The sequence below is a fragment of the Chiloscyllium plagiosum genome, unplaced genomic scaffold, assembly GCF_037043375.1.
Source record: "Chiloscyllium plagiosum isolate Xiang-an unplaced genomic scaffold, Cpla_swu_hap1 HiC_scaffold_31, whole genome shotgun sequence".
Taxonomy (NCBI): Eukaryota; Metazoa; Chordata; class Chondrichthyes; order Orectolobiformes; family Hemiscylliidae; genus Chiloscyllium; species Chiloscyllium plagiosum.
Genome location: NW_028270169.1, coordinates 21,333,970 through 21,360,711, shown reverse-complemented (window position 1 = coordinate 21,360,711; position 26,742 = coordinate 21,333,970). Strand labels below are relative to the sequence as shown.

The 26,742-nt window shown below is 38.6% G+C and overlaps 1 protein-coding gene across 5 annotated transcripts in view; it reads right to left on the bottom strand.

Moving 5' to 3' along the window:
- taok1a (TAO kinase 1a) overlaps positions 1–26,742 on the bottom strand; it is a 178,193-nt gene that overhangs the window by 22,777 nt on the left and 128,674 nt on the right. For all 5 annotated transcript variants that reach the window (XM_087977314.1, XM_087977315.1, XM_043718405.2 and 2 more), the window contains exons 10-17: positions 21,926–22,007; positions 19,878–20,045; positions 19,202–19,408; positions 14,687–14,821; positions 11,069–11,305; positions 7,485–7,613; positions 3,135–3,338; positions 2,524–2,763 (exon numbers count right to left, since the gene is read on the bottom strand). In XM_087977314.1, the coding sequence (XP_087833440.1) occupies positions 2,524–2,763; positions 3,135–3,338; positions 7,485–7,613; positions 11,069–11,305; positions 14,687–14,821; positions 19,202–19,408; positions 19,878–20,045; positions 21,926–22,007 (1,402 nt within the window). The remainder of the gene's footprint in view (positions 1–2,523; positions 2,764–3,134; positions 3,339–7,484; positions 7,614–11,068; positions 11,306–14,686; positions 14,822–19,201; positions 19,409–19,877; positions 20,046–21,925; positions 22,008–26,742) is intronic.

The window sequence follows — 26,742 nt, the reverse complement described above, 5'->3', positions numbered from 1 at the left end:
AACTTGGTTGAAGGAACTGAGGGTGTTGTTGCTCAGTTTGAAGACAAAAATACATGGGGGGGATAGGTAGTGTTGAGGAGGCAGAGAGGGTGCAGAACGACTTGGGCAGGCTAAGAGGTTGGGCAAAAAAGTGGTAGATGAAATACAATGTGGAAAAGTGAGGTTGTGCACTTTGATTGGAAGAGCACAGGCGTAGACTATTTTCTATATAGGAAAAGGCTTTGGAAACCAAAGCATAGAGTGTAAGGAATCCTAGTTCAGGATTCTCTTAAGGTTAACATGGAGGCTCAGTTGGCAGTTAGGAAGGCAAATGCAACGCTAGCATTTATTTTGTGAGGGATAGAATACAAGAGCAGGGATGTACTGTTGAGGCTGTAAGGCTCTGATCAGACCGAATTTGGAATTTTGCCACCATATCTAAGGATGGATATTTGGAAGTGGTTTACAAGAATGAGGGTGGGGGTAAAGGGTTGGTTGTATGAGGATTCTAAACTTGGTGGGAGTAGAGAAAGATTGGAGGGGATGGGGGTGGAATCTTCTTGAAAGTTACAGAAAATTGAATAATCTGGATAGAGTTGACATGGAGAATATGTTTCCACTAGTAAGAGTGACTAAGTCCTGCGCCACAGCTTCAGAGTGAAGGGATGACCCTTCAGAACTATGATTAGGAAGAATTTCTTGAGCCAGATGGTGGTGAATCTGTGGAAGTCGGTGCCACAGAGAGCTGTGGAGTCCAATGTATTTAAGACAGAGATAGATAGACTCTCAATTAGGAAGGGGGTTGGAAAGGTTATATGGAGAAGGCTAGAGAATAGGGTTGTGAAACATATCAACCATGAGCAAATGGCAGAGCATAATCAATGTTCCAAATGGCCTAATTTTGCCTCCAATGCCATATGTTCTTTACACCTCAATGCTTCAAACAATAAGGAGCAGGGGATGGTGTGACATGACCATGATAATGCTTTAACTGTTAACATAGTCACCGTAATCCTATAACTGGATCTCAGGAATGCCCTACCTTGTTGATAAACTAACCATTACAGAATTTATTTTATTCACTCATGGGATGTGAGCATTACTGGCTGGTTAGCCTGACCTCAATCATTGGTAGCAGCTTAGAATCCACCGAGCTGCCTTCTTGGACCTATGCGGTCTGTGTGCTCTAGTCTGACCCACAATGCAATCAGGGAGGGCATTCCTGGATTTTGACCCAGCAACAGTGAAAGAATAGCGGTATATTTCCAAGTCAGGATGGTGAGTGGCTTGAAGAGAACTTGCAGGTGGTAGTGTTCCCATGAAGATGCTGCCCTTGACCTTCTAGAACGTAAGTGGTTATCAGTTTGGAAGGTGGTCTCTAAGGAATTTCTGCAGTGCATCTTGTAGATTGTAACACACTGCTGCCACTGAACATCAGTACGGTGTTCATGTGGTGAGTCTAGGTGAGTATCTGGTCAACAGTAACCCCATGGATGTTGATAGTGGGGGATTCAGTGATGGTAACACCATTAAGTGTCAAAGGGCAGTGGTTAGATTGTCTCTTATTGTATATGGTCATTGCACGTTGTTTGTGTACTGTAAATGCTACTTTCCATGTGTAAGCCCAAAATTACATATTATCCGGATATGGCTGTATTTGAACATGGACTGCTTCAGTTTAGAGGAGTCATGAATAGTGCTGAACATTATACAATCAGTGAACATATCCACTTCTGACTGTATCAATATTTTGGGGGGAGGTTGGAAGGGACTGGGTCATTGATGAAGCAGCTGAAGATGGTAGGGCATCGGACACTACTCTGACGAACTCCTACAGAGCTTAGATCTGATCCATTGGTTGTGGAGTTGCTTAGCGCTGCCTATCACTTGCGGCTTATGCTGTTTGGATGCAAGTAGTAGCTTTGCTAAGTTGCCACCTCATTTTGAGGTATGTTTGTTACTGCTCCTGGCATGCCCTCCTGCACTTTCCATTGAACTTGGGTTGATGGTAATACTTGAGTAGAGGATATGCCAAGCTATGAGGCATGCCATGCATATCCTTTGAAACAAATAAATTAAAAAAGGAACAATACTGGAAAACAAATGAGGCTTAGACAAATAACTGAAGAAATGATAAGAGCATAAACTGATTAAATTTTTAGTTATGTAAGCTGATACAAAATGCATTCTGGTTGACTAGAATCTATAAAACTCTAGATTAGGCATCATTGTACCATGGCAAGACAAATTCTCATCTCCATCACTCCATAACAAAGAAAACTTACAATTTTGGCTGTGCCTTCAAGGAAGAGTTTGAGTGAAGGAAGAGAATTGTTCATTGACCCAGTTTTGCACATCACCACACAACAGCTCAAGTGTAATAACTACGGTAATCTAATTCAAGTCCCACTCTTAGATGCATAGCGGCAGGACACATGTAGTGGAGGGAGAGAGGGGGAGACACGTACAGAGACAGAAACATAAACATAAAAGAGAAACAAGTCTACTTTAATTTTTTTCTTAACTTCAAACAGCTATCAGTACCTTTAGACTTTTGGGTTGTTGCCGGACTTCCATTCCATGTTTTCGCCGCAGCTCTCGCTCTCTCCGTTTATTGTACTCCAATTGATTGGTGAGCTCAGTTTGGTGCTGCAGTCTAATTAGCTCACTCCGCATTTTCTGAATAGTATTGAGGTGGCGGAATTCTAGTTCTTGCATGGACTCATGATGGCGCAGCAACATAGCATGCTCCAGATCCTTTTGTGTTTGCTTCTTGTTTAACTCCTAAAACAAAGAATATCTACTGTAAAATATGAGGGCATCATATAAATGTCTGGTGTTCAATTCGGTGAGACATACAGCATGAAATCCAACATCATGCGTTTCTTTTTCTTACAGAAGGTAGCTGCTCATCTTGAAGATACGTACCTGTTTTTTCCCCAATATTGCCTTTATCTATAGACAGCAACAGTACAAGCTTAGTATTACTTCAGGTCAATTTCTTTATTTTTATTTAAAGAAGCATACTGTTATCAATATGTATAGATAGTCAACGTATCAAAATTGTACTTGATTAAACACAATGATTACATTGAAATACTATGCAACACAGTCATACTCTCTAATCATTTGAGAATATGCATTAAACAACATACCTCCCGCACCAAATCCTGTTCAAGATTATGGCGTGAAAGTAACATTCTCCGTTTGAAACGTCGACATTCCAGTTCTAGGTACTGGCGCTGGCGCCGCAGTAAATTGGCTTCTTCTTCAGCCTGGAAATGCTGGAAGTTTTCCTTTTGTTTTGATAGCCATTCTTGTTTCTCCTTCTTTGGAGTGCTCTGATTTTCATTCAACTCCTGTCAAAAGTAAAGAGAAAAACCATTCAGTTACGTATACATTCTATGGCAACAACTAAACCTGTTAAAATCATTATCTACCATTCTTTATTCTCTTAATTTTTTTCCTTGTAACTATGGTAATACTGCTAGTTAGAAATTGCAATCAGATTCATAGTCTTTATTGGTACAGTCAGTACACAACATTCAGGTTTCTGCACTCAGTGATGTCAATGATCAGTATATTTTCAATGCTAAATACTTATGCTATCATACAAGATTTAAATTATGAATTGCCCATAAAATGTATACCCTGATTTTGGGAAAAGTCTTAAAAGTGGACAGCTGTGCTGATGAATTTGATTGACTTTTTGAGCTATGAGGAAATGTTAAAAAGAATGCTAACACAAGAGCTGGGACAATAAGAGGTTATGCCACAGATAGTGGGAATCTTTACTCGTTTTCTTATCTTGAATTTAAACACAAAGTACAGAATTAAGATACAAATTCCTCAGGATGTTATTTGCAACAATAAAAAAAAAGGGTAAATTATAAATTTTAGAATGATGGTAGAAACATTGTTGACACAGACACTGAATGGAAAGGGGTCAAGTTAGGGGTCATTTAAAAGTGGCCTAACCAATTAGGATGATCATTTCCAGTCTTAGAACTTGAACAAGGAGAAATATGGGGGATAATTAAAGCATGAGAATAGATGCAGTTGTTAAGTGCTTGCTAGAATACTCTGGGAAGTTGTCGAGGAGCTTTCAACAATCATGAATTATATTCTGAAATTTTTTTCCAGAAATTTGTCATGACCTTTTTAATCTTTCAAAGGTATTAACATTAACTGGGAATGCATTCAAAAATAAGATTAGCATATATGCATTGGATAGTCTTGAGCCATTTTTCTTTTCAATTTGGACTGAAATTTATTTGAACTTTTGAGATAAGCATCTACAATTTAATTAACTTTTAAAAATTTAATGTCAATTTTCTGGGAGACTGAACCAACATAATTAGTATAAGCAGAAGTTAATTGCTGACACACAGTATAAATTATCTATTCAGAATACAATGATTGCTAAGGTGGCAATATGGCTATAATGATTGATGTCTAGTTGCATTGTATTTTGAAAAACCTGAAGACTTCTGGCAGTCCAAAGAACTATTTTCTTGGCTTACATCCTTTCCAGCCTCTTTACAGCTGGAATAGCGGATCAGATCTGGTAGCCTGGGGTACTCTACATAAATCTAGCTGGTGTATAGTTAGTTATATTTACATAACATACATAATTTATATTAATTAAATTTAAATAAATGATTTGGAGATGGGTGCTGAGCGCAAAATTTCTAAATTTGCAGATTATACTAAACTAAGCAGAATGGTGAATTGAGAGAATGATGGTGAGCAGTTGGCCAAATGAGCAGACATCTGGCAAACGAATTTCAATGTAGACAAATGTGAGGTTATGCATTTTGGTAAAAGAAATACAGAAATAATACAGGCTCATTGTTACAATGTACAGGAGCAGAGGGGCATTGACGTTCATGTGCATAACTCTCAGAAGGTGGCCAGGCAAGTTGAAACAGTGGTTAAGGCAGCTTATGGATTCTTGGGTTTAACTAGAGACACAGAGCATGAAAGCAAAGAAGCGATGCTACACCTCTACAAATCATTGGTCAGGCCACATTTGGAGTAGTGGGTTCAGATCTTATGATGTTAAAGCACTGGAGAGTGTTCAAAGGAAATTTACGAGAATGATACCAGGAATGAAGGATTTTAGAGACAATGAAACATTAAAGAGATTGGACTTACTCTCCTTGTAGCAAGGAAGTTTAAGAGGTGGCCTTATTGAGATGTGTTCAAATTACGAACAATTTTGACAGAGTAAAGTTGTTAGGTAAGCAACTCATCGAAAGTCACAGGTGAGGTGCTGAAAGCTGGAGGTTGGCTAACATGGTGCCACTGTTTAAGAAAGGTGGTAAGGACAAGCCAGGGAACTATAGACCAGTGAGCCTTACGTCAGTGATGGGCAAATTGTTGGAGGGAATCCTGAGGGACAGGATGTACATGCATTTGGAAAGGCAAGGACTGATTAGGGATAGTCAACATGGTTTTGTGCATGGGAAATCATGTCCATCGAACTTGATTGAGTTTTTTTGAGGAAGTAACAAAGAGGATTGATGAGGGCAGAGCAGTAGATGTGATCGATATGGACTTCAGTAAGGCGTTCGACAAGGTTCCCCATGGGAGACTGATTAGCAAGGTTAGATCTCATAGAATACAGGGAGAACTAGCCATTTGGATACAGAACTGGCTCAAAGGTAGAAGACAGAGGGTGGTGGTGGAGGGATGTTTTTCAGTTGAAACTTTATTGCTGGAACAGCACATCAGGTCAGGCAGCATCCAGGGAACAGGAGATTCGACGTTTCGGGCACAGGCCCTTCTTCAGGGATGTTTTTCAGACTGGAGGCCTGTGACCAGTGGAGTGCTATAAGGATCGGTGCTGGGTCCTCTACTTTTTTGTCATTTACATAAATGAGTTGGTTGCGAGCATAAGAGGTACGGTTAGTAAGTTTGCAGATGACACCAAAATTAGAGGTGTAGTGGACAGCAAAGAGGGTTACCTCAAATTACAACAGGATCTTGACAAAATGGGCCAATGGGCTGAGAAGTGGCAGATGGAGTTTAATTCAGATAAATGCGAGGTGCTGCATTTTGGGAAAGCAAATCTTAGCAGGACTTATACACTTAATTGTAAGGTCCGAGGGAGTGTTGCTGAACAAAGAGACCTTGGAGTGCAGGTTCGTAGCTCCTTGAAAGTGGAGTCGCAGGTAGATAGGATAGTGAAGGCGGCGTTTGGTATGCTTTCCTTTATTGGTCAGAGTATTGAGTACAGGAGTTGGGAGGTCATGTTGCGGCTGTACAGGACATTGGTTAGGCCACTGTTGAATATTCCGTGCAATTCTGGTCTCCTTCCTCTCGGAAAGATGTTGTGAAACTTATGAAACAAGGATGTTGCCAGTGTTGGAGGATTTGAGCTATAGGGAAAGGTTGAATAGGCCGGGGCTGTTTTCCCTGGAGCATCGGAGGTTGAGGGGTGACCTTATAGAGGCTTACAAAATTATGAGGGGCATGGATAGGGTAAATAGGCAAAGTCTTTTCCCTGGTGTCGGGGTGTCCAGAACTAGAGGGCATAGGTTTAGGGTTGAGAGGGGAAAGATAAGAGAGAGACGTAAGGGGCAACTTTTTCACGCAGAGGGTGGTACGTGTATGGAATGAGCTGCCAAAGGAAGTGGTGGAGGCTGGTACAATTGCAACATTTAAGAGGCATTTGGCTGGGTACATGAATAGGAAGGGCTTGGAGGGATATGGGCCGGGTGCTGGCAAGTGGGACTAGATTGGGTTGGGATATCGAGTCGGCATGGGCGGGTTGGACTGAAGGATCGGTTTCCATGTTGTACATCACTATGACACTAGGGTGGGGTGGAGTGGGAGGAGGAAATCACAATTTCAGAGTTTGTCAGCAAGAGAGATAGCAGTGAGATGAGAATAAACGTCATTAGGATTTGGAATGCACTGCCTGGGAGATTGGTGAAGGTGGGTTCAATCGAAGATTTCAAAGGAGAGCTGAATGTATATTTGAAAGTGATGAAATTAGAGGGCTATGGAGATAGGGCTACAGATTAGGACTAGCTGGGATGCTTTCTTGGAAGCCAGAACAGACACAGTGGGTCGAATGCCCTCCATTTGTATTGTGAATTTTTACGATTCTGTGTGTACCAAAGGGAAAAAAAAGGAAAATAAATAAGGCACATGGACAGCTCATCCGCAAAGATGAAATAAAACCAAGTATTTTTATTTCATTTTTAAAAAAATCTTTGTACTGCACACTAACATGAAAGGAGTACCACCAGTTCTCGATTTTCATAAGTCAGTCTTTTGATTTGTAATAATGGAAAATTCACTGTGATACGTGTTGCAAAACAGTGTTGTTAATGTTACTAGGCCAATAGTTTAGAGACACATCATACAAATGACCTGACCCACAAAGTTTTCGCAGAATCACAGAACAGTTCCAACACAGATCCAACTTTGTGTTTGTGCTGACTTTCTGAAGAAGATTATTCATTAATATAAATGGTATATAGGCATCTTTTTACCTCTTTTAGTTGTTCCTTACGTAGCTTGTATTCTCTCTTCTGTGATTCAAGAAAGCTATTTAATTCCTTCTTCTGCTGTGCCTGTATGTGCTGCTGAAATTTCTTTTCTTCAGTAGAAACTGCTTTGGTCTTAAAATGACAAAATCAAATTTTGAGACAAAAGAATAGATTCCTTTTTAGAACCACCGTTTCTAAAGAAAACTAGACTTTAGTCGCTCTCTCTCCCAGATAAACATCTAGCAGCATTATCAAGGTGCATGGATGTGAATCGTATATTAACTGCTCGGCAATCAAAGGAACTTTGGCAATGTCAATAATAGAAGAATGTTTCATAAAACCAATCTACACTATTGCTCCACCCTCAAGTGATTAAAAACCCTCACTAAAACCTCCAGTAATTAAAATCTAAGCTGTTTTCCTGGAATCACAAAGATCAGTCCCTCAGAGGTCAAAAATGTTTGCAAAAGGAACACTAATGTAAGCATTGCTACAAACTTGCCTTTTTTGCTTTCATGAAATGAGTGTGGGGAAGGTGGTGGTGAGCCCCATGAACTACTGACATCATTCTGCAGGTACTGCCACCTGATTAGATTAGATTACTTACAGTGCGGAAGCAGGCCCTTCGGCCCAACAAGTCCACACTGACCCTCTGAAAAGCAACCCACCCAAACCCATTCCTGTACATTTACCCCTTCACCTAACACTACAGACAATTTACCATGGCCAATTCATCTAACCTGCACATCTTTGTGACTGTGGGTGGAAACTGGAGCACCTGGAGAAAACCCTCGCAGACACGAGGAGAATGTGCAAACTCCACACAGACAGGTGCCCAAGACGGGAATTGAACCCGGGTCTCTGGCACTGTGAGGCAGCAGTGCTAACCACTGCGCCACCGTGCCGCCATGGTTTCAGATCTTGGATGCAACGACCCTTAAAGAATGATTATATTGTCGATGCTGGCTTGGAGGGCAATGGTGTTCAGACATGTCTCCTGTCTTCATCCTTTCCTGTGACTCGTCAGGAGTTTACAAGGTGTTGCTGGAGGAAGCCTGGCAAGGTTGATGTGATCCATCTTGTGCATGGTACACACCACTGCCTACTATTGCTGAATGAGGTGCAGATCAAGCAGGGCTGCTTTATCCTGATTGAAGAAACTGCCAACGTTGGAGCTGTACTCACCCAGGTAAGTGAAGTGTAAACCATCTTAATCTTGACTTGTGCTTTGTAGACAGTAGACAGGTGGTGAATGGCCCACCACAGTGACCATTTGCTCATGTATGAAACCTCTAGGTCCAAAGACCATGTTAAGGATACCCAGTGTCACTTGATACGGACTGCTAACTTTGATGGGCATGTCCTGCCAATGGAACAGGTCATACCCAGGAATAGCAATGATCATGTGTGGGACATTGCTATAAGGTGGAATTCAGTATCTCAGGCTGTTGCTCGACTAGTCAGTGAGAGAGGTTTCCTAATTTTGGCACAAGTTCCTAGATGTTAAAGAGGATTTTGCAGGGTTGGCTGAGCACGGTGTGCCACTGAAGATACAGGCACCTGGGTCAATGCTGGGCAGTCTACTTAGTCTTAGTATCTTTCAATTTTTCTGTACTGGTTTGGCACAACTTAATGGTTTGCAAGGCTATTGTAGAGGGAAGATAACAACTGTCAATTTGAGTCTGGAGTAACGTGTAAACCAAACCAGTAAGAACTGTATATTTCCTTTCCTGGAAGGACATTTGTGAACGAGATGAGTTTTTAATGACAATGAGTAGTTAGTTTGATAGTTTCTACACAGTGAAATAATGTTACAAATGCCCAAGTTCAAAAATGACACATGACTTAATTTTCAAAAAGTGCACACTAAGGAATTCTGAATTTACCAATACAGCTCCGGCTGAGTTTAACCTACTAAATATTCAGTCAGTAAATGTAATTAGTTTAGAATTGCACAGCGCAGTTTGTTATAGTAGAAAATAAGCATCCATTTGACTGTTTTGTGCATCTTTGACCTGTTGGTTGTGCTATAGCACTGGTTTGATACCATAAATGAGCCTATCATGAACTCAGCTGTCACACCCCTCAGTTCACTCCTCCTTACATTCAGTAGGTGATAAAAGCAATGCAGGTAAATACTAGGAACCAGTAAGGAGCTGGAAGACTAAGACAGTAAAGTTGCAAAAGTCTCAGAACCGTTTGGACAAAATTAAGTCAAAGGCATGATTGAGGCCTTGAAATCATAAAATGATAACCACCTTAAACACAAAAACAAATGCATTATGAAATGCTTTCCTTCATCTTTTTCAGACTTGACCATTCCTTTGCATTCTTGGCCAGGTTCCTATCCTTTACCTTCTATAAATCTCTTCAAAACTCTGATTACATATTATCCAACAATAAGTTCATATCTATTCACCCATCAGCACTGTGCTTGCTGACCTATAGTACTTCAAATTTACATTAAAATCTTCATGTTTGAATTCCTTCCTACAAAATCCATAAATGCTGTTACAACTACACATTCCACAAACCTTTAGTGCCTACCCTACCCCTTTATCAAATCCAGACTGTTGTCCTATGTGCTCTTAAATTCCCATCTCATTCCCCAGTGTCAGTATCAGTATCCCCTTTGAAAACTACCCATGTGCCAAAAGCTTTAATAATCTTTCCTCATACCTTGCTTTGGCTCAGGCACTAATTTACACTACAGTGATGTTCTATGGGATATTTTTCAACATTAAGGACACTATATAAATGTACAAAGTTAAAAATCAAACAACACCAAGTTTATTGGGAAGTACTAGCTTTCAGAGCAGTGCGCCTTTGTCAGGTGGTTGTGGTCCACAACCACCTGAAGGAGCAGCGCTCCGAAAGCTACTGCTTCCAAATAAACTTGTTGGACTATAACCTGGTGTTATATGATTTTTAACTTTGTACACCCCAGTCCAACAATGGCACCTCTAAATCATTTTTAAATGTAGGTTTTCCTGCTGTTTAGCAATTTCTTTTTCCCAACACTTTTCCATTGTTGGCACAAATCTATAGCAAGGATTTTCATCAGACAGGATTCTCACCAGAAGAGCAGCTGAAACCTGATTGCATTGCAAGCTGTGCGTTTGTCATGTTACTGCTAAAGTTGTATCCTTAGAGGACCAGGTTTGAAAAAAGGTTTCAATTAACATGTACTGTTACTATTGGTATTTTCTGTTAATTTCAGTGCAAATACAGCATGCATGGTTATCTGAAGATGAAGGAAGTATAATGCTCGTTCTTTCTGGTTATTTCAACTGGATGACATATTAATTCCATGTTTTCAGTTTTCCCAGGTTATGAGGTATGGGAGGTTTCTTTAATTTGTAGCAATAAACAGGTTGACGATGTCAGTTTAAACTATTCACTAAGGGTCAACATGAAAGTGAATTGTGCTGTAAAGCCAAATATCAATGCAAAGCCACAATCAGACACTGATATATTAGCAATTTTACCCAGGTCACAGTATTAACCACACTGTCAACTTAAACATCAATACGTCAATCAGTAGAAATACTGCACTAAGTAAGGAGGTAAGTATTTATGGAAGATACCTCTTTTTCCATTATACCAAGGTGTTTTTTAATAAGTTTTTCCATTTCTGCAGCAAAGCTGTTGCGTTGTGTTTCTAGCTCCTTGTCAAGCCGTAGTCTATGTTCATCCATCTCTGCTTTGAGCTTATTCTCCAGCGCCATTAGCTGCTTCTGATGCTGGCGTCGCATGCGTTTATAACCAGACATCTGCTCCCGAAGCTCAGAATCTTGCTCATGCTCTTGTATTTGCCGTGTAACCTGAAAAGGTTTTATAAATAAAGCAATGCATTGACTTAATAGCCACGAACCACAATGAAAACCTCAAAATACCCTCTGAAAATTTTTAACGTTTGTTCAAACTACCTGCAGCAAAATTTTCCAGTAGTATTCAACACTTTGCACAAAATTATGGGTGCATAGTTTTTTTAAAAACTGCAAATTAAAAAAGCATCAATGACAATCTTAAATTATGATGCGCAAACAGAATTCACTCAATTAGCTTTTATGCCAAGATGACCAATTGATATCTTTGCTGCATGCCATTAAAGTAAATTCATCATCTATTACAACATTTTTCAAAAAAATTTAAAACAAGTTCAAAGATAACCTGAAGCAGGAATAGTTTGGTGCAGTAACTTTACGGCAAACAAGATAGGATGAACAGGTTGCTCTACTATATTTATGGAAGATACCTCTTTTTCCATTATACCAATGTGTTTTGAAAAATAATTTTCTCCATTTCTTACGGAGAAACTTTCCATAAGTCCTGAAAGCCCAAAGTTTCATTGGTGCCAAAATGTTCAATTACCTTGGAAGTCAAAAGACAGAATTCAAATCTATATTAATGATCTTAAAACAGTGCAAATAGATGTTTAAAAGCCTATGTGCTGTTGTCAGATTTTTGTTATACTTCTATGTCCATAATTTTCATTACAAAAGCTTATGTCCACATTTTGTAATGGAAGATCTCTCAATCTGACTGCAAGATCTAATTATATTCTCAATTTCTGAAATAAAAGAGAAAATTACTTTGCATTTGCAACATTTTCCATCAGGAAACTAAAATTTCTTCAGATGTTCTGAAGAAGGGTCACTGGACTCAATGTTAATTCCCTCCACTGATGCTGTCAGACATACTGAATTCCTTCAGCAATTTCTGCTTTTGTTTCAGATAATCAACATCCACAGTTATTGTTTTATTTTTGTGTAGAGTTTAATCAGACCTCCCTCCTTTTGTAACCTATTGCCATTCAGATAAAAATCCACCTCCCTGTTTTAGTGAAAAAACCTCATATTTATCCACATTATACTTCATCTGCCATGCATTTTCCCTGCTCACTCAACTTGTCCAAAGCACACTGAAACATCTCTGCATCCTTCTCATTCACCCTCCCATCCAGTTTTGTCTCATCTACAAATTGGGGATATTACATTTATTTCCCTCATCTAAATTACTCATACACATTGTGAATAACTGTGGTTCAAGCACTCACCCTTGCGATATTCATCCGATCACTGCCTGCTATTCAGAAAATGACCTGTTTATTCCCAGTGTTTCTTATCTGCCAACCAGTTCTTTAGTTATATCAAAAACCTTATCCCTAATCCCAAATGCTCGAATTTTACATGCAAATCCCTTATGTGGGACCTTATCAAAAGCCTTCTAGAAATCCAAGTAAACCACATCCACTGGCTCCCCCTTATCAATCCTATTCCAGTATGAAAAACATTGCAACAGACTTGTCAAGCATGATTTCATTTTCAGAAATCCATGCTGTCTCTGTCCAATCCTGTCACTGTCTTACAGGGCTCTGCTATTAATTTTTTTTTAATGGACTCTCACATGCTCCCTGCTACAGATGTCTATAATTTCCTGTTTTCGTTCCCCATTAATTTCAAATCTTTCCACCGTACTTCTTTCAAAGAGTCATGAATTTGTGCAATTCACTACCCCAAGTGTGCTGGGAGCCAGTCAAGTGAGCAAGTTTAAGGAGACAGACAGATTTTTAGTTAGTACTGGGTTGAGAGGTTATAGCTAGAAAGGGGATTTGAGGCTAAGGTTAAATCAGCCAAAATCATACTAAGAGGCAAAGCAGGCTTGAGGCACTGAATTGCCTACTCCTGCTCCTAGTTATCATGTTCCTCTGAAGTGAGATGTGGTACAAGATAGAAATACATGGGTTGAATTAATCGTTGCAAAGGAAAAAGTAGGGGCAGTCATTAAACTACGAGTTATAGGAAGAGCTAGATAGTTGGATATTTATGGGATCAAGAGAACACAAAGGGAGCAAGGTGAGGGACAAATGAGTGATTGGAGAATAGCAAGTCTGAGAGAATGCCAATTTGAATGGAGGACTGAATTGCATTTGGAAGCTGCAACCATGTTTTGGTTTGCTCTCTGACCTACTTTATCTGAAGGTAGAGCTTGATCATGACTCTTCATGAGCATTGTATTGGGAGATCAACTAAGTTTATTACACAAACATAATTTCCTAGCACAGTCTTTAATGTATCAATTTTAAGTTACATTTTTATGTTACAATAAATATTAAAAGTGGCAAATAAAATGGAAATCCTGCAAAATGTAGCTTCTGGTCACATCCAGTAGGTGGCGCATTAGAGAATTCCTGAAATCTCTGTCCAACTCATTCTTCTCTCAAAAAAGTTAGGTTTATCAACTCTCCATGAATAACACACAGGCAATTTACCAATAATGTACTAATGATTATTTAAAGTGTCTAGTAAAATATTGTACAGAAATACTTTTAAGTGAGGAAAGTCACTTTGAACTTGCCAATCAAAGAACATTCCCTTTATCTCCATGTTTTGCCTTTGCATCTCCAAAATGGCTTATCATGTCACAAAGGCACCTCTAATTTGGTGTAATCTCATTTTTGCGAATACTGTAATCTCTGTGACGATACTACAGCGTTAAGAGGTGAATGTTGTCCTTTTTGTTACGAAGGGAGGTTGAGACAGAGGTATTAAACAGTTTGCCACAAGCCAATAAAGCAAGCAGCTTGTAATGGCTTGGATTTTTAAAAATAAAGTTGGAATGGGTAGGGTCAAGCTCCCGTAGAACCAAGATTTTTATTTCAGCTTTCAGTAGCTATTGAGATTGCGAAAACTGCTACATCTCTCTTTGTTACAACTAAAAGCTAGGATTCTCTTCCTGTTGCCAATGCATGCGAAACTATTTTACTGAATCTGCCTTTGCCGAGGGCATGTTTATGGGATGTTAGTATATTGGAACAGTTACTGTTTAGTAGTTAAATAATTTATTATTCTGTTAAGTTTTCTAATTGAATTATGTTAGTATTCCAATTTCGTTCTTTTGTTGTCCTTTAATGATAGTACATGAATAAATTGTGTTTTGTTTCAGGCCAGGTAATTTGATTAAATTGCATCAACGTGCAACACCTGGCACCTGCCTTTAAAGTAAGAAAAAGTTAGGGTCTAGGCTATCTCCTTGACATGTTTTGAGGGGGCTTGGTCTGGTCAATAACATTTCCAAAAGTGGATACTTATCAATCCACCATCTCTCTTGCTAGTGAAATCCTCAAAAAATACAATTACTTTTGCATTTTTCACAGGAGTAATCTCAAATACTGCAGTTGGCTTCCCAATGAAGTTACTCACCAAAGAAGCTGTACGTATTGTGGCAAAATGTTCTCTGTTTCGGTAGTGTGATTTATGGCGTGAAACTGGAGGTGGTGATTGAGGTTCTGAACCTCCACGTCTGTGGTCAACCTCTTCACCATAGTGATCATGATCCTGACAAGTAGAGAAAGCAAGAAAAATTAAGTGATCAAAAACAGCCATAAAAATACATTTTAATTGCATAGATTTTCTTTTTCATTTTCCTAAATAGTAAACAGTACTCATCCACTGTAGATGCACCCTAGTTTCTTTGAGACCACAACACCCTAGGCCAAGCAGCACAAAATAAGCTACCCATCTGTGGGTGTGATAATCAGAGAAATATGCCGCATTCAAGGGCCTCCTGTTACATTCAAAAGTTCAAGTGTGAATGAGACACAAGCCAAAAAATACAGCCTAAGGGCTTGCTCTCACATGGTTCCCTTACATAGGGCATCAGAAAAAGGATCAAAACTAATTTAAATTTGTTTGAACACTTTAATCAACAACACGGAGGATAGCAGCAATCTCGTGCTGCAGTAGAACTCCAAGGCCACACTCAACTTTATTTAGGTTGTACTGTCTAGCAAAACCCATGGAACAAAATTACTATGTGGATATCCCCAGCACTGCTTGGGATACATTTCCACTGTAAAAAAACTAGAAAATTAAGGCCCAGGCTTGTAACTTATAGCAGCTTTCACAATACTTCGTATTAATTGATATTAATCTTAACAAATGTCAATGTGCAGTCAAAAAAGCACTGAATTAATCTCATTTATGGGGAGACGATGACCTATTGGCATTATCACTAGACTGTTAATTCAGAGACCCAGGCAACATTCCGGGGACCGGGTTCAAATCATGCTACGGCAGATGGTGGAATTTGAATTCAATAAGTATCTGGAATTAAGAATCTAAGGACGACTATGAATTCATTGTCAGGAAAAACCCATCTGGTTCACAAATGTTCTTTAGGGAAGGAAACTGCATCCTTACCTGGTCTGCCCTACATGTGACTCCTGACTCACAGCAATATGGTTGACTCTTGACTGCCCTCTGGGCAATAAATGCTGCCTAGCTAGCGACGCCCTGATCTAGTTAATGAACTTTTTAAAAAAAATTGATCCCCTAATACTGACAACTCCAAATGCTGTAGTATTAAATTTCCAATTTTTTTCAAACGTCTGAGGTTGACACTAATAGTTAAAAATTTAAACCAAACTATTTAATTCCTGAAGGGGGGCTCATGCCCGAAACGTCGATTCTCCTGCTCCTTGGATGCTGCCTGACCTGCTGCGCTTTTCCAGCAACACATTTTCAGCAGTATTTAATTCTTAGTCAAAATGAGTGTAACAATAATTTCAAAAAAGAAACAGGCAATTTAAGAACTCAGCTACAATTTACTTCAAATTTTAAGTAACCTGGATTAATATCTCAAACTTAACCAAGATTAAATTAAAAATCACAACACCAGGTTATAGTCCAACAGGTTTAATTGGAAGCACACTAGCTTTCGGAGCGACGCTCCTTCATCAGGTGATAATCAGGTGAAAGCTAGTGCTTCCAATTAAACCTGTTGGACTATAACCTGGTGTTGTGTGATTTTTAACTTTGTACACCCCAGTTCAACACCGGCATCTCCAAATCATGGTTAAATTATGTTGTCTTAAAAAGAGACAAAGCTTATGCAAGAAAAATTTTGATTAATCTTAAAATGCATATTAGTCTTTTTACCAAACTCGAGAATGAATTGAACACAAATACATACAGATGACTCAGTATGTCTGGGGGTAGAATGCCTAAGAGATTGCAACCTTAATTGTCTCAAAAACTGAATTTTCTGAGTTTTCAAAACACCACAAGATGGAGCACAGAGGAAAGATTTCACATAAGTGTTGGAAAGTGGACAATTGCTTGTGTTTGTATTACAATTATTTGCAGTACATCCATTCCCAGGAGGAGAAGATGCATTTAACAAGATAAATGCAGCAGGAAAACTAAATGGGATAATACAGTGCCTGACAATGGATTTATGCTGCAACCCCTTTACAGGAGGAGGATAGTAATGTTCAAATACATCAAAGGTGACAAGTGAATCTGCCTGAAATTTCAAATCACTTTCAAACACTCATTTACAGGGAAAATTAATCAAAGAAAAGTTGCACATAGATAGAATGGATAGAAACGGCAAGGAACTGGATGAGAGGCAAAGAGCTGGTGTGCATATTTGGGAGGGGTGGGGGGTTCCTGGAGTCAAGTGCCTCATGAGGTCAAAAGCTATGGTGCGGAAGGATAGCTAATCATTGGTGCAGTCTTTTTGCTGATACTGGGAGGAAGCATCAAAAACTACCTTTTTGGAGGCAGACAACTGCATGCCAGAAGAGGTTGTTAAATCTGCAAAATTGGCAAGAGGCACAAGGCACTGGGAGTGGACAGTGAGGCCACAAGGTGTTGATGAAAATAAGGACATGAAAAATGGATGGGAGAGAGGGGAAAGATGCAAGGGCAGGAAGGGAAAGGGCACCTGCAAGGGAGGAACGAAAAAGGGAGTGGGCGGCTGCATAAACAGGGAGACGAATGGGATAGCCTGACAACAGGGTAGGGAGGAGAAAGGGACAGGGTGGCTTCAAGGGCAAGGAGGGAAAGGGAGATGGCAGCTGCAAGGGCATAGAGAAGGAGGCTGCAGGGAAAGGGCCGCTGCAAGGGCACAGACAAGGAAAGGAGGCTGCAGGGAAAGGGCCACTGCAAGGGCAGGGACAGAAAAAGGAAGAGAGAGCTATTTCAAACATCAGAAAACTGCTAAAGGAGCAGCTAAGAAAATTTGAAAATCATTGCGGTAATGAATTACAGGAAGGTGAAAGTGGTACTTCTACCTTAAGGCTGTAGATGTTCAGGAGTTATGAGGAAAAATGGAGTTGCAGTTAGTGTCTCATGTAGAGCATAAATGTCAAAATAACTGGACTGGAAGACTGTACTGCATAGAAACAGCTCACAGCAATTCATCCCTGTACTTGTCTAAAATAGCAAGAATTTATGCTTGAAGTTTGCACTGGGTTGATGAGATTAGCACATTGTTTACAGGATGTTGAGCAATAAGCTGTTAGGAAAAAAGCTCAGCATATATCCATCTTCACAGATACAATTACTTCTTATCAGGAAAGGGGAAGGAATGGAATAAAAACTACACAATAAAGATGGAATGAGAATAATTCAAAATAAAGCAGACATGTAACTGTAGGTTCAAATACAGACACTAAGTGGTCCATCAGTTTGCCTCATTTATAGCATGAAGTGAGGATGGAGTAATTTAGTGGGATGGAATGGAGGGTGGAAGACTTCTGCACTCAGGTTCTTGAGCCTTGGGGAGATAATGTTAGTGTGTAAGGAAGGTTAAGATGGCAGAATGAATGAGTGCAAGTATTCAGGTGTTGAAGATTTTGCTGAGCCTGCAAGTTTTGTCTCAAGCCAGATTTAATGAACCATTGATCTCAGGCAATAGAAAGAACTACTTTACTGGGACAGTGATAAAATTAATATTGCTTTTACATCCTCACACTGAATTACACCTTTAGTTACTTGATTAGACAATGCAGTTTTGAAACTATGAACATAAGTAGAGAATCATAACCAACTACAAACAATACCAAGTGAGGAAGAGTGTTGAGCAGCAGCTTGAACTGGAATTTGGTAGTGCAAGTTGATTTTTTTTTTGTAAAGCTGGCAGAGGCTACATTCACACTTAATCAATGCTACCATTTTTACTTGTTTGACCTAGAGAATAAATATTATCAATTAGTTCAGAAAATGATGGCAAAATCCTAGATTATATTCAGGTTGGCTTCACATATTGCAACAAAAACTTTCCATTACTGCCTTCATCTGAGTAGAGTAATGTTCAACAAAATTAAAGTGACCCAGGTAAAAGTTGTACAGATTAAAAAAACTTCATATTTTGGCCAGGGTTGAGGAAGATCTATTTCAGTGCATTCTGTAAATTTAATGAAGAGAAAAAAGGCACCCAGTCACACAATTTACTCCAATCGCTTGGTCAAAGTCATTGGTTAGATTGAGTAAACATTTGAACTGTTTTTGCACAAAACCTTAGGTATGTACACACCAATGAAGTAAATCAAAGAAAGAAGATACAGATGTAACTTTAGTTAAAAACAAAAACCTGGTTGAGTGGCACATATGAAAACAAAACAATGTTAAGTGATCCTATACGTATTACTGATTATTTCCCTTTAAGGCATAGCATTAATTGTTAGTTTCCAATTTTTCAGTGTAGCTTAATTGAAAGAAACACCGCCTTAATTCAACTTGTAAACCTTTTGAGAAAACCTTCAACTTGCTTTTGAAAAAAATATTTGATTATTCTACACTTGTGCAGAAATGTATAAACACTGATTTTTCAAAGACATCCAAAAATGTTTCCATTACACCCAATATTCAGAATATGCAAAATATCTACATGCATTCTAAGTAAAGTGAATTGAGGGAAAAAAGACTTACTGGCTTTAGATGAATAACAGAGCTATTTGACATCACTGTATGATCTCCCTCCTGCATCATGGCAATCTCACTATTATCATCCGAAGCATCTGGAAGACTATTGACACTACTGCTTTGGCTACTAGCACTGATAGACATGCTTGGTATCGATTGATTACTCCCCACGCTGTTAACTGTGCCCGTTCTACCAACACTATGTTCAGGTTCCTTTGAGGTAGAAGATAAGAATATTAGAACGCAATAACCATTATAGCTACCAAAACTGTATTTTGAATTTATAACAGACTAAAGAGAACAACCAAACTATATCTGACAACAAAGCATGCCTTTTTGTCAAGTAAAAATCATTTACATTAACTAGGAACATACAATATTTGTTGAAACACATTAAATCTGAAGCCATCCTACTCTCTGTAATTTACTAAAGTAGACAAATCCAAAAGAGAATTCTACAACTTTTAAATTAACACAACAGTAATTTAACATATATCAGGATGCTCAGATTTGTGTCACAAATAGACTTCCAGCTTTTGTGAAATAAAAAAAAGTATTGTAATATCAAAAAATTCAAGGAAACAAATGACAATTTTCTTCAAATTAAAATACAGAACCTCTGTTCACAACATTGATCTATTCAAAATAAAACAATAATTATGATCACCCAAATCTTTCATACCTCCTCTTCCTCTTGGGCTTCAACTGCAGGCCCATTATGTGCTTCCTGAAAAAGGATTTTCTTCATCTTTCTATATTGGAGGTTATCGAGCTCTCTGACAGCATCTTTTGTCCGCTGGATCAAATCTATTAACACTGTTTCAGGGCGTTCTCTAATAACAAAAGCATGCTACAAATTGAACAGATGTGACAAGTTATAATAAAGTATCAGGATAACAATTTTTACAATCCTGCCAAATATAACTAGTCACTACCATTGGTCTTGCATTTAACTTTAAAAGCAGAAGAAATTCTGAAGAATGAACTCATCCAATAATTTCAGAATTGACCATACATTCAATTGTAGGAATATTCAAATTCAGATCAGTCATAGCATTATTCCACAATTTTCTAATTTATTTTCAAGACTCTTAAGTTCTATGCCCTTTGATGTCAGCTTTTACCTGCTGTGTTGGATGAGAACAACTGCATCTTCTCTGAACCCTTGTTTTCTGCCAAGCCGGGACATTCCTGATAACAATCCTCCTAGAATATTACCTCTCAATTTGCTCTGCTCTCAATAGCTTTCTCACAGCAAGTAAAATAGTTTGGTTTTGGTTTCACATCTTCGTTAAAGACACTTAAATTGAACTGAGGCATTACGCAATTACCCCAAATAAAAGCTTGGGGAAGGAAAAGTACATATGTTTTTTTTAAAAAAAAAAGTCTCAAATGATTTACCACTGATTGTATTCCAAGCCATTGTGTTATTCAGATGAATAGGTGAACAATAAAGATATCAAATATGGTTCGGTTTGCAAAAAATGGTAGACTTGAAAGGGAAAGCATAAAGTTCATTCACTTGAGTACATTCTTAAACTGCCAAAATTAGCAGCATTACTTTCTGCACCAAAATCTAGAACTGGTAATCATTTGTGCAAAAAGAACATACTTAAGAAGTTAATACTCCACAGAAAAAAAATTACTGCATGGAGTACTAGCAGCTAATTATTTAAAGGCCAACAATTAAAAAGTCAGCACTGGTGAGGAATCAAAAGTTGCCAGAATTATTTGCCAACATTTTACATCAAGTCACAAAAAATTAACAATGCCCCTCATGAATCTAATGCCCCTCATGAAGAGGAACTATCGCACTAATAACAAATTTGAGTAATAATCAGGCCAAAGTTCTAAGAAAAATATTTGTATATTGCTTCAACTTTTCGCTTTCTTCAATTCATCTGTTTATTAATCCAACAATCTCTTAAATCAACAACCTCAATTAATTCAATTAATCCACAGAGAAAATGCATATGAAGTATTGCTATTTTCAACAGTAATGTATTTATTCTTGACTTTGGAATTAATTTTTCACTTAACTCCAAAGGACTTTTTCCGGTTGCCAGTGCAATACGTACATCTACTACCTTATGCTGGTTTTTATTCAAAATGCAATATAAAACATTTGAAGAGATTAATACTCAAAGAACAGAACATGAAACTGTCATGCAAAGAATTTGAAGAAACATGCAGAATATAGTCATTACAAAATAGCCCAAGTTCTCAAATGTGAATTGTAGGCTCTGAAGTCAGAAATGCTACTTAGTGTGCATCAAAGTGAAATCACAACTTCAGATGAAAAACTATCACAATTATATGGAAACTCCTTGTTTTGATTTTAAGACACCCAAAAGGGTTGCTTTTCTGACTTTCAATCTCAGTTTCTAAAGATCCCTTCTCAAAAGTGTCTTATAAAAACTCAACAGAATATCTAGAACTAATTCCACACAAAACACAAAAGGTGATTTTTCAATTATATTCTACTGGGATAAACTAGTATACTGTATTAGGCTACAGAGGGGAATACCTGGGTTTCAATCGTTCTGCATCTTGTATGTTCTGCCCCAACTCTCAATATTGGTACAACTTCAAATATATCATTTAGCCTAATTAAATTTCTGCAGAATAACTAATGTTATCAAATTTTTAAAAAGTCAAAATTCTTTGATTAATAGAATATAGCTTAAGAAATCAGTAATAGATTTGCACGGATTACAGAATCTTACTGACTTTGAGAAGTTCCTCTGAAGTGGGTCTGTCTTGAGGAATTTTCTGAAGACATGAGTCTACAAAGTTTCGAAAGTAGTCAGACCTGGGGAAAAACATACAAAACAATTCAGTGAGTGTCAAACTTATATAAAGTCTGTTCAGTAAAATGTTTCACAACATAGTTGAGTTAGCCCACAAATTTTTGACTTGGAAATTGTCATTGATACTTTACATAGATTGTACAAACATTTATATTTATCACAATAATATTGTTATTGATAAAAATACCCAATCTATAACAAAAAGCTCAAACATTTGGCATTCTATAATAACGGGACAGCATAATGATTTTTGAGAAGATTTGTAGCTCAAGTTGATGCTATGGATGTAAATTAGCTCACTGAGCTGGAAGGACAGTATAATCTCAGCAAATAAGAACCACTTATGATCCATGGTCATGTACTCATGGCAGATTTGTTGATTTACTGTATATTTGCCATTCATGTTTGGGACAAAATGATTGCAGTTCACAGCAGTGTATAAAACATAACTGGAAATTATTACAAACTAATTTCAAGCAAGCACTTTCACTTCCAAGTGTATTGCACTGTATGAAATGTAGTATTTTGGAAATAACATTAAGCAGATGCCCGAAACAGCCCCAGTCAAATGGATCCAAATGTTCCAATGGTAAGGGTGATAGTTACCCCTTTGTCATCATTGTTAAAACAAATCATCTAGTGATTATCACATTTCTGCTTGTGGGTCCTGGCTGTGTACAGTTTGGCTGCTGTGTTTCCAATATTACAGCACTAACTACACTTCAGAAATACAGCAAACAACTTTCACAAAATGATGATTTTTTTGGTGAATACCTGTAAGGTTAAAACTCTATACGGGAGATTAGTATGCTTTCAGACCATTCAAACTATTGCACTGTTGCAGCATAAAGCATTTAGATAGAGTCAGAGATATGCAGCATGGAAACAGACCCTTCAGTCCAACTTGTCCATGCTGACCAGATAGCCTATATAGTCCCATTTGCCAGTATTTAGCCCAAATCCCTGTAAACCCTTCCTATTTTTGTACTGATCCAGATGCCTTTTAAAATGCTGTAATCGTACTAGCCTTCACCATTCCTCTGGCAACTCATATCATACATGCATCACATTCTGCATGAAAACGTTGCCCCTCAGGTCCCTTTTATATCTTTCCCTTCTCACCTTAAACCTATGCCTGTTAATTCTGGGCTCCCCTACCACAGGGAAGAGAAGTTGTCCATTTTCCCTATCCATGGCCCTCATGGTTTTATAAATCTCTAATGTTGCCTCTCAGGCTCCAACGCTCCAGTCAAAATAGCCCCAGCCTATTCAGCCTCTCCTGTAGTTCAAGCCCTCCAACTCTGGCAACATCCTTGTAAAGCTTTTCTTAACCCTTTCAAGTTTTACAACATCCTTCCTATAGCAGGAAGACGAGAATTGCATGTAGTATTCTAATAACAGGCTCATCACCGTTCTGTACAGCCACAACATGACCTCCCCATTCCTATATTGGCCAATAAAGAAAAGCATACCATATGCCTTCTTGGCTATCCTATCTACCTGTGACACCACTTTCAAAGAGCTATGAACCTGCACTCCAACGCCCCTTTGTTCTGCAGCACTTTCCAGGACCTTACTATTAAGTGTATAAGTGCTGCTCTGATTTGCCTTTCTAAAATGCAGCACCTCAGTTATCTGCCACTCCTCAGCCCATTGGTCCATCTGATCAAGATCCCACTGTACGAAGAGATGACCTCCTTCTGTGTCTGCTACACGTCCAATTTTGGTGTCATTTGCAAACTTACTAACATTACTTCTTACGTTCACATCTAAATCATTTATATAAATGACAAAAAGCAGTGGATCCAGCACCGATCCTTGTTGCACACCACTGGTAACAGCCTCCGCCACCACCCTCTGTCTTTTCCCTTTTAGCCAGTTCTGAACCCAAATAGCTAGTTCTCCCTGTATTCCATGTAATCTAATCTTGCTAACCAGTCTACCATGAGGAACCATGTCGAATGCCTCACTGAAGTTCATAAAGATCACATCCACCACTCTGCCCAGATCAATCTTTGTTACTTCTTCAAAAAACTCAATCCACTTAGGGAGACACTATTTCCCACGAACAAAGTCATGTTGACTAACCTGAATCAGTCCTTACCTTTCCAAATACATGTAAACACTGTCCCTCAGGATTCCCGCCAACAACTTGCCCACAACCAATGTCAACCTCACAGGTCTACAGTTCCTTGGCTTTTCCTTAACACTTTCCTTAAATAGTAGCACAACATTAGCCAACCTCCAGTCTTCCAGCACCTCACCTGTGGCTATTGATGATATAAATGTCTCAGCAAGGGACCCAGCAATCTTTTCACTCACTTCCCAGAATTCTAGGGTACACTTAATCATGGCCCAGAGATTTATCCACGTTTATGCTTTTTAAGACATTCAGCATTACCTCCTCTGTAATTTGGACATTTTTCAGGATGTCCACACATGCTGTATCTTCAATTTCCTTCGCCACAATAAACATTGATGCAAAATACTTGTTTAGTATCTCTCCCATCTCCTCTGGTTCTACACACAGGCTGCCTTGCTGAGCTTTCAGAGGCCCCATTCGCTGCCTTGTTAGCCTTTTGTCCTTAATATAATTGTAGAATCCCTTTGGATTCTCTTTAACCCTATTTGCCAAAGCTATTACATGTCCCCTTTTTAACCTCCTGATATCGCTCTTAAAAGTATATCCTACTGCCTTCATACCCTTCTAGGGATTCATTTGATCTCTTATCTATACCTGACATATGCCTCCTTTTTCTTGACCAATACCTCAATTTCTTTAGGAATGCAGTATTCCCTAACCTACCAGCCTTGCCCTTCACTATAACAGGAACATACTGTCTCTGAACTCTTGTTATCATGAACAATAAATGACATTGGTTGTTCTAAAAGTTTAGGAATTTGGAACCAAAAACAAGAGAAGTAGTGACCTTTTGGCTTTGTTTGTCTGCTGAATCATGAATTAGATGTCTGCAAGAACTAATTAAGATGCACAATAATCAAATTCTGGGAAGGAGCCAGACTGGCATACAGCACTTGGATTTTAAAAATAATCTTTCCAAGTATTCAAATTTACAAATAAAAATGTGCTGCCTTTCTACTTTGTTTCTGATATGGCAACACTTTAAAAAGACTTCATTTCTTCTACATTGAAACTAAACTTTCACCGATAAACTGAAAAATAAATTGCATTGATTTGTGCACCGTGAACTAGAAGCACGCTTATGGTTTTGCTATATCAAAGGTGAAGAAAAAGAGCATCATAATTTATAACTTTTATCATCACAAATCGTTTAAAATAATCAAAATTAAATGGTAACACATTTTGCTGACCTGCGTATTTAACATGAAATAGCAGAAGTGGGCTATTCGGCCCCTCAAGCATACCTCATGATTCATTAAGATCGTGGTTGATCTCTAATATTTTGAATTCCATATTTCAGTCTCCTTCAATGCCCCCCCGATTACCCTATATAACAAGAATCTACTAGCTTCATCTTCTGTGGCAGTTCTAAACTTGCATAACCCTCAGGGAAAAGGTTTCTCCACATATCTGTCCTAAACTTTTAAGACAGTATCCTCTGGTTCTGGATTCATCCATAAAAGGAAACATCTTTTTCACATTCACCTTGTCAAGACAATTCAAGATCTTGTGCACTTTAGTCAAAACACCCCTCCTTTAAGATAGTCTAGTTCACATCCTCAAAACCTCCAGTGCATTTACATTGCAATCTTAGTCTCATTATTTAAGGAACAGATTATTCAAGAAGTGGTCTCACCAATGCCCTGTATAACTAAAGATAACATTCTAACTTTTATGTCCAATTCCTCTCATAATAAAGGAAAGCATCCCATTAGCTATCTTGATTATGGGCTGCATCTGCATATAAAAACCTTTCGAGACCCATGCACTAAAACACCTAAATTAGGTTGTACCTCAGAGGTCTACAATTGTTCCTCATTTAAGTAGCACACTGTCCTACCTGCCAAAGTGAACAAATCCACATTTTCCCACATTAGACTCCATCTGCCACATTTTTGCCCACTCACTTAACCGATCGATACCTTTCTGCAAATTCAACATCTTCCTACTTTACTTTCCTACTTATTATGGTGTCATCTGGGAACTTAGCTAAATGCCTTTTCCCCCCTCATCTGTCATTAATGCAAACTGTAAAAATGGGAGGCCTCATTGGGACTCTGACAAACCTTGCCAATCAGACAAAGATCCATTCATGCATTCTTTATTTTCTGCCAGCCAGCGTGTCTTACATCCGTACTAATGTCACTCCTACATTCTGAGCATTTACCTTCTGCAATAGCCTTTGTGGCATGCTTTCAAATGCCTTCTGTTAATTCAAATACCATACATCTACAGGTGTGCCTCTATCTACACCTGTGCCCCTTCAATTGTCTCATGATAATAATAATAATAATAATATAATTACTCTACACATTAGTCAGCACCTTCAATTCTTCTAATGTAAAAGACTCCATGCATTAAAATAAATGCCTTCCAGCCTTGCTCCCATGTTACTGGATTATATATGCTCTGCTTTCCAGACAGACTTGAATTTTCCTCTCCATTTGTCGATGTACACCCCATTTCTCACTTCCATTCTGTATTCCATCACCCTGCCAAAATCGTTTAAACCCCTGCTAATTGCACTTGCTGCCCACTACCCCCACCTGCTCACCACAAGAATGGTGTCCCCATTGTGATTGAAGTACAACCAG